At 35.9% G+C, this 9,422-nt stretch overlaps 1 protein-coding gene across 1 annotated transcript; it reads left to right on the top strand.

Moving 5' to 3' along the window:
- The first annotated feature begins 206 nt into the window (after positions 1-206).
- Positions 207-3,854, top strand: il26 (interleukin 26). The gene is made up of 5 exons (XM_084408474.1): positions 207-501; positions 583-636; positions 1,298-1,447; positions 1,603-1,677; positions 2,896-3,854. The coding sequence occupies exons 1-5, from the start codon at positions 349-351 to the stop codon at positions 2,992-2,994; spliced, it is 531 nt and encodes a 176-aa protein (XP_084264600.1). The 5' UTR covers positions 207-348; the 3' UTR covers positions 2,995-3,854.
- Positions 3,855-9,422: the final 5,568 nt, after the last annotated feature.

Genomic DNA, 9,422 nt, shown 5'->3' with positions numbered 1-9,422 from the left:
CTGTAGGTTTGAATGCATCGCAACACATTTAACGCTCTTGCAACCTAGATTTCATCGTCCAGTAAATCAATATGCGAGAGGCTTTCGTCACTAGAATGCAAAAACCACAAAAGCTGGCTTTTGACTGAACCCACAAGGAAAAATGAGGGCTAAGCATGCAATCCTAAGCGTTTGAGTTAAAAAAAAAAGAAGTGTAATGTGTGACTTGTGATGAGTGTGGGAATTTTTTTTGACAAAGGATGGACCTATAAAAGCTGTGAATGTCAATGGTTGTTGAAAGCACACTGAGCCACTGTACTGTACAGACTGTACAATACAATTTTCAGCCCTCTCTGAAACCGAATCAGGATGCGGATCGTAACCTTGCTCGCCCTCTGTTGCTGTGCTCTCCTGTGCTGCTCTCAAGGCCAGATGCAGGGAGAGTGCCTGAATGAGCATATTCCGCTGCATATGATCAAAGAAATGATCAAAACTTCAAAATTCTTCCAGAAATCTCTAGATGTAAGTATCCTAATTCATACAGTAACGATATGTGCATTTAAGAGGGTGACATGCATCACAAATGTTCTTTTGTTGTTGCAGAGGGACAATAAACCCTTCCATCAAATATTAGGAAAACTTAAAAACTGCTTCAAGGTAAGATAATAGTTGTGCATTATTTACCTATACACCTAAACCTATACAGAAACTTCATAGCTATTTTGAAAAAAAAAGTATAATAATAAAGCAATAAAAGTACTTGTTTATATATATATATATGTATGTGTGTGTGTGTGTATATATATGTATGTATTTTTATATATACGTTATATGTATATAATTTTATATATATTTTATGTATATATTTGTATACATTTATTATTATTTATTATGTTTACATTTTTACATTTACACACACACACACATATATATATATATATATATATATATAGCCTAGTATGTAAATGTACATTTGCCTTTTTGGAGGGCATGTTGTCACACTATATGGAGAAAGTCACAATAAAAACTTGCTGTTAGAAGTAAAATTTAAACTCTTAAACAATTATGAAACAGTTGATGAAAGTAAAAAAAATGGATAAAGATACATATACATGTTAAAAATTCAAACAGCAGCAATCAATATATTAATAAGTTAACAGTTAATAAATTGTATTACAAATGCACCAATTTGCCCCAACATCACTTTTAACTCTTTTGTGCTCCTGTGATAACTAGCCCCGGTCTTCCATATTCATTTGCCATTCAAAATAACAAAATATGTTGGGCAAAATAAAATAAACTGTTCTGCACACCTCAGAAACGGAAACTGAACGTCGCTGACTTAAAACGCATCCTGGAAATCTATGATGAACATGTGTTCCAAAAGTTGTGGAAGAATAACACTCATCAGTCGACAGACTTTATGGATTCTTTCAAAAGGCTGAAGAGCAGGATGGAGCACTGTGTGGTAAGACATCACTAACATTTACCACTTGGTATAGTAAATATACTTTTTTTAAAGTTATTAAAACTAAAAGGCAATAACAGATGATTTATGTTGCCATAAACAAACAAACATTTTCACGCACATTTTTTTTACTGGTTTATTTTTACTTGACACAGGAGACTGAAGGCATACAAACTCTGTCATCCTGCGCAAGAGAGAAACTTAAAAAACTTGAGGACACTTTTATGATGGTAAGAGACATTACTTTATTATCTGTTTGCACCCTTCGCCTTATTAGAGGTTAACTTGTGCTTAGTTTATTTAGTGTGCTAAATTATCAAGTTTTTCAGTGGCCAATGCCAATACCAATAACTTTAGTTGGGTGGCTGGATAATACAATTTAGTTAAAGCGATTACGATTTTAACACATACATACACATATTTACTTAAAATTCACATTAAAAATATTTGTAAACCAATTGTGCGTTAAACACAAATCGATTGTTGGTAGATCGGCCAAGTGGGCACAGTAATCAGCCAATGTCAGGCATCTCAAAATGATCAAATATAAGATAGATGAAGAATATTGTGAGAGAGGGGCCAATGACGTAAATAATAATTTATAAAAAAAAAAAAAAAAAAAATGCAATTCGCACATTTAGTGACTTGATTACACCTCTTCTACAATGAGCATGTTTTTTTTTTCTCATTTGTATATTAAACAATAATACAATGTAATACAATTCTTCTGATATCATAATCAAGAAAAAAAAGTTTCATTAGGATGATATTCTTGAAAAGAAAGCCTTTAAACAGCTCAGCATAATCTTTTAATAATATTTCTTTAAAAAAATTATTTAACAAAACTGCTTCACTTCTCATATAGACTAATATATATATATATATATATATATAATCTGCAAAATCAGATATCATAACCAACATGCAAAAAAAAAACAAAAAAAACATAAAACAGGATATGATATCATAGAGAGGACCAGACCCTCATTATATATCATTTATAAGTCTCTTATAAATATCAGATAATTTGTAGTGCTGTCAGATCGATTAATCGCATCTAACATAAAGTTTGTAAATATATATACTATGTGTGCGTGTGTGTGTGTATATACATATACAGTATACGTACACACACACACACGTATATATATATATATATACAATTTTATGTTAGATGCAATTAATTGCGATTAATTGATCTGACAGCACCAATAATGTGACTTTTTTGACAAGAAAAGTTTAGTTAAGGTTGTAAAATATCATGTAGAGTAACTCCTGAAATATATAATATTTATTAATTAATAATTTATGAATGGATGGATGGATAGATAGATAGATATTTTCACTTTTCTTTATCGTGGATACTCATCACTGACCCAGAAGCTTATCTCTATCAATGCCCATTGCATTGTAATTTATGAGTTCTCCTCTCTGTTTTTCATACACAGCCTGAGCGAGGACTTCAAATTAAAGCAATGAGAGAGTTTCACAGTGTTTTGGTCTGGATCAGTTCATCCATGGATAAAACGCACAAGAAGATTCAGTAGTTCTCCGCACTGGCACAGAGGAACTCAGGATGCAGTAGGAGTCAAACACATTTGTACGCCGTGCACACTATCACTATCCAGACACACACCCTGCAGTGGAGGAACCAGGCTCAGTTAACACACACACACACAAAACACAGTGGCTTGAGTCATTAAAAACATCACTCCTTCTATCAGTTATCAACAGACTGCTTGCAAAGGAGAGTTGTTTGACTCCTACACCAGCCATCAAGTCACATCCTGTGAAAGTTTCACTGGACAAGCCAAATTCTAGTTGAATCCAATACATCTCAGGGAAGCCATGGCAATTTTTTTTACATAGCAAAAAGACCCGATGCTTACATGCACTGGTTAGACAAGCCGAGGATACGGATATTTTGCATCAGCATTTCGGCAACTTGGCATTATGAACAGCAATCTGTATGCTAATTAAAATGAAATGCATTATAGTTTAAAGAATACACAATGATATAGTTTAGAATAATTGAAGGCATATTTATAGTTTTTTTTGCGATTGTTAATTTTCAGATACATAATTTATTTTTGTGTTTTATTTGTTTGTATTTTTGTTTATTATTTGTAAAGTATTATTTGAGCAGTTTGAAATGTTATAGGGGAAATGAGAGATCTTAAAAATATCTAATATTTATTTTATTAAGTTATGATCAGGCAGTAGGTGTAGGCCTTTCATTCTCTCAACTGCAAACTCAAATTCTTCTCCCAAAAGAGAAAAAAAAGTGCGAGTATTCTGTAAGTGTCATATATTAACAAGGTTAGCCGTGTAATTCATTAATGTGCATTGCTGTCTGTGATGGAATATTGTTTGTGAAACTTGAAATTAAATAAAGTTTAAATCAGCTTGAGAGGTTCCCATTGTGCTTGTTTCCATGACCAAAGCTTTTCAATGGCGCTCCGGCGTAGACTGTAAATGATATAGCTTTCGGACGGGTGGTGTTCGGTTGCCTCTAATTACTGTTCAGAGTGCTAAATGTGACTAACTTTACATAGTCAACACAGTATCGAAGCACTGCACATAAGAACTGCACACTTGGCACAGAAGAAGACAGAATCATACTGACACTGTATTATTTGCCCAGTCACTTTAGATTTTAGACTGCACTGTTGGCTCCCTCTCGTGGCTCATATTTAGGTATTGCGCTTTCTGCTGAAGTAGAATATTTGCCAATTTTGGTAAGCAGTAAGCACAGAAGGCTATGTGCAAGCAAAGCATTCAGCCATAACATTTTAGTTCAATAATAATGATCAAAAGTTTATAATATATTCTTACTCAGAATAGGCTATTGCACAAAAACCAAGACTATTTAGTCTGCAATTATGTTTAAAATACTTAATATATATATATATATATATATGTGTGTGTGTGACTAACATTTTTCTTTTTCAAACAAATGTAACCAATCCTAAGGCAAACTCTACCATCACTGTCACTGTACACAGTTGCAGTTCCTGGAAGTTTTAGCACCGTGAATCGCGACCACAAACGTCTCTCTCGCATCGCCACTAAACAACCCAACCTATGCTCAGTTCTGGTGCAACGAAAGGGCAAGGGCATGCATATGCATATGCATATGCACACGCACACACACACACACACACACACACACACACACACACAATATAAAAATACACTGCTGTCTTTCTTAGACACAAAAGCTCCAATAAGCAACTGCTGCAACTGCTGCATCAAAACTGCAAGCTTGGAGTTTCAAGAGGTTGCCAAATGAAGTTTATACTCACAGCAACCAGCCAAGTCCTTGTATAGTTAGACACATTTACCTGTTAGAATCAATAACTAATGTGTAGTTAACTTAAATTTTTTAACTTATCACTGTGAAACGAGATAGTTATAAGAGATAAAGAGATAGTTATAAGAATGTCAAAGCTGCATAGAAGTATAAAATGACATGATGGTGAGTAAATGATGCCATTTTTTAACTACTTATCTCTTTAAAGTGAAAATTAAATCATAATTTACTCACCCTGGTGTTGTTCTAATGCCGTAAACCCTTCTTTCTTTAATGGACCACAAAAGAAAAAAACATCCAGTGAATAGCGACCAGCATCAAGCTTTTTTTTAAAAAGACGCAAAAGTGTCACAGAATGATCCCATGCGACACGTGCCATGTATCCCAAGTTTTCTGGGCGATAGGGTTTGGTAGAAAACAAACTGAAATGTAATGTATTCTTTAATGAAAATTCTGACCTTGGCTGTGGCGTTCTATGCACGGCTATGTGACGTGTGACGTATTAGCGCCGTAATTCACTCCGTCTCACCAAGAAAAAGCACACATGTTGTCAGAAATCAAGATTAATACAATCCATGTAACATGTACCTTCTTCTCTGAGGTGTTCGTCGTACCTAGAAGTTATCGCGTTCACATCTGTCAACTGCCATTCTGACAGTCATCAGACAAACGGAGCTCCGGTCTGAGATATTTAACTCGGTGAAAAAGGTTCACGGATACTTTTTTTGGGATTTCTAGGTGTTGTATTTCTTGTCACGTAAGCTATTTATTAACCTTGATTTCTCACAACTTGTGTGCTTTTTCAGGGCCTCTCGGAGTGAACTGCGGCAAATAAAAAATGCTCCTTTTGTGAACCGAAAAAGGGCCTACGGCATTAAAACAACACCAGGGTGAGTAAATGATGACTTCATTTTCATTTTAGGGTTCATTTTCTTCAATACAATATCCACGAATTAGTCTGTAAGCTTTGTAGTGACTTAATAAAGAAATAAAAGTAAGTGTTTTAGTAAATAAAGCAAATTAAAAACTATTATATGAATCGTAAACGTCAAACCATTATCACACATTCATTTGATTAAAATGTAAAAAAATTCTGCTCTCCTAGTAACTTTAGCATGAAACTCATTTCACCATAAATGCTTACGTAAATTGTAAATTGCCACCTCAAATCCTCCTTACAAAAGAGGAAAAAGGGGTGAGTGAGAAGTCGGATGAATGGTGACTCCAGTGCTCAGAAGCAGCAGTGCTAACCTGACCACAGCATGCTCACTGGAAACTCACAGTTAAGCTGCTACGCAGATGGAGAGGCTGCGGAGGAAACAGTTAGGTCATTGACTCAGTGACTCAGTTACTATACATCTAAATCACTCTCTTTTCCAATAAGGAGTGGAGACTGGAGAGTCCTTGACTGGATTTTATTTCGCTCAGTTTCTCTATGGCTGTCCAATACTTAAGTTTTTAACATGTATACTTCTCAGTCAATATAAATGAGCAGAATCACATCTGATAAAATGACATGGTTAAACCTTGCAGTGACACAGTTTCATTCTATCTTGACATACGGATGGTAATTGTTGGGGTCGGATGTGTATTGTGTGTCACAGTCACAGAAATGCCCACTTGTTGAAACTATTTGAGGCCTGATTGGCTGGTGGTTTTAGTGATTATTGTTTAAAATTGCTTAAAACTTTAGAATATTATGTCATTAATGAATCGGACACGCAACAAATGAGTTGTGACAAACAAATGAGTAACACAATATTCATTACTAGTAATCATTACTAGTTTAGCATGATCTTCACTTTAGAATTAATTATGCATTATTCAAATTAATTTTGAAACTGTATATAGTTTCTTAGTTGTTCTCTGGTAGACATGATTTTTTTTTTTAGTTATTGATTAGCTAATAGTTGATTAAACTGCATTCTGCTTTGTGCTATTACTGACTAATTTGTTAATATAGTTTATACTTAGTGTATATATTTTTTCTAGAATGCATATTGCATTACTCATTTGTTCATGTGAAGTTATTTAAACTGGACAGTAATTATAAAGTGTTACTGAATTTTTAAACAATTATCATTAAAACCACCAGCCAATCAGACCACAAAAAGTTTCCACTATATGGTTTCCACTATTAGTAGTTACTAGAATGCAACTCATGTGTTGCTCTGAAGTTGTTTATTAATGACGGAAAAGTTTTCTAAACTGTTTCCCTTTTCATTGAAATTACTTTACTTTTCTGAGCTATTTTTATACTCACATCCAGCTGCTCCCAAAGTGATTTCTACTAGTGGATGTATGTAAGTTCATTAAGCATAGGTCATCTCATTTACTGTATGAACATGATCCACAAATAGTTGACAATCAGAAAATGTCTTCTTTTTTTGTCATCATTTTGAACAACATATCTTGTTTTATTATTTGAAACCTAAAATATACCAAATTCCCTTTTAAGGAAAGTCCTATGGTGGCCATATTTGCAACACTATTGCAGCTATTTGGGCATCTAAGATCAAGTCCTATCTACTTGAATGGGGGAAACCTGAAATCTCAAAAACTGCTTGCCTAACTCACAATTAAATAACATATTTCAAATCAGCAACAAAATCTGCCTTAAACAGTCCCATAAATGTTGTTTCTTATGCTTAAAAAACATATCTTTCAGGCTGGACTAGCCAATGCACATGTGCAGTCTTCAGCACGCATCTCAGATAAGGTATCTCAGGTATCTTCTAAAGCAGGGGTGTCCAAACTCAGTCCTGGAGGGCCACTGTCCTGCAGAGTTTAGCTCCAACCCCAATTAAACACACCTGAACCAGATAATCAGACAGTGGCCCTCCAGGACTGAGTTTGGACACCCCTGTTCTAAAGCAACTGGAGCTTCTGACGGCAGCTGCAGTGACGCAATAACTTTATCAAGGGACTGGATCTGAGTCTAAAATCGCATACTGTCTGAATAGGTAGCCGACTACATTTGAATTTGAATCCACTTCGTGACTGTTAAAAAGTGCGCTCTATATCAGTGGTTCCCAACCCTGCTCCTGGAGTACCCCCAACACTGCACATTTTCTTTGTCTCCCTAATCAAACACACCTGTTGCATCAGCTCATTATCACATGGGTTAAAACCACTGCTCTATATAGTATGAATGAAATTGAGACCATGTTGTTACTGTCTCGTGACCTACCAGAGTCAGTTGCGTTGCTTCACTTCCATTCATAAATCCCCTCCCGTGGCCTTACAGGATAGTGAAGAGTCCATCGAAAACACACTTCAGAATGACAGAGGGAGATTGGGAGCTTTTAAAGAAATCAATTTCTAAGGACTACAGCAAACGGCCGGTAGGGACTACAAGACATTCCTCCAGGGTTAGTGACATCACTAACCCCAACATTTACATAAACCCCTCCTCTGGGAACACAATAAATAAAGGGGGCAAGGCCATTTTATGTTGCTTTGGAGAAGAGTTGTTGTGGTAGTAGAGTGTCGTTGCCGCCATGCCGTCGAAACGCTGTTATTTTCACCCAGATTGCAGGGTCACTTTGTTCTTCCTAAGGACGGTGGAGTTAGGGAGCAATGGTTACAATTTATTTTCAATTCGGTCCCTCATAATTATAATCCAAATGTCGCTCTCTGTGCTGCACATTTTCCGGAGGAAAAGTTTCCTGAATCTACATGAGTTAAATGCAGGATTCGCACAATGGCTTGTCCTGAAAGATGGAGCAGTTCCAACTTTAAAAACAGAAGCTGTTGTTTACGAGCCACAACCTGTAAGTATGATTTTTTCGTTGATGTGTTTTCCTGTAATAGTTCGTATTGTTAATTGCACGTTGTAGCAAGGAAGTAAACGAAGGACAACGCTGTTTGGCTCCACAAACCAGTTTGTTAAATGCTAATTCATACTTATCCGACAAACACATACAAACTTCTGTTTAATATCACCAGCACAGCGAACTTGGAATGTTAGTGGTTGTCGTTTATGTGATCAGTGTAAATTATTCTTTGATTATAGCTTTTATGGATTGTTTATCTACATGCTTGTTTATCTAACTTGTTACAGGCATGCTAAACATGGTTTTGTGTTTGATTTGGCTTCTGTTGTAAAGCCAATGTTTAGTGTTCGTATTGGGTTAATAGTTCTGGCGACAGATATTTGGCTACAATCATTCTAAAAATACAAAAGTAACAGTGCCATATAGTCAGTATCGATCACAGTAGATCAGCAGTCAAAAAAACCCAAAAAACATACCATTCTGAAACGTCCTTTAACAGCCGTTATTGAACAGGTTCTGCTCGATCCTCTCCACTAACATTCTCTGGGTCTGATTCGGGCTCAAATTGTTATGGCAATATTGACGCCATTGTTTAATACACCGAAACACAAACTACCGGTAAGGGTAAGGGGTGTGACGTTTCCGAACAACGTGCACTTTGCGGTTAGCGAATCACAACACACTGGACCAGCTAACCAATCTGAACCAATCGGGGGCTTCATAGAACCTGGAAATCATCCGACCGTTTTTACAAGGAGGGACCATAGACAGTAAAAGAAATGGACACAGCGACCCCATTGGATTCAACGGAGAAAAGTGAAGTCAATTAGAAGCACTCACTTCCTGATGGCTGACTGTACTGCGCAGACTCAAACTGAGCTTGACG

Source organism: Rutilus rutilus (assembly GCF_951802725.1).
Source record: "Rutilus rutilus genome assembly, chromosome: 4".
NCBI lineage: Eukaryota > Metazoa > Chordata > Actinopteri > Cypriniformes > Leuciscidae > Rutilus > Rutilus rutilus.
Note: the sequence above shows the minus strand (reverse complement) of the source record. Positions and strands in the feature narration are given on the sequence as shown.

What these genes read in the sequence shown, in the direction of transcription:
- il26 (XM_084408474.1), top strand. Translation starts at nt 349, where the DNA reads ATGCGGATCGTAACCTTGCTCGCCCTCTGTTGCTGTGCTCTCCTGTGC. An exon ending in AACTTAAAAACTGCTTCAAG is followed by an intron (nt 637 to 1,297) that starts GTAAGATAATAG and finishes TGCACACCTCAG; the next exon opens with AAACGGAAACTGAACGTCGC. An exon ending in TTGAGGACACTTTTATGATG is followed by an intron (nt 1,678 to 2,895) that starts GTAAGAGACATT and finishes TTTCATACACAG; the next exon opens with CCTGAGCGAGGACTTCAAAT.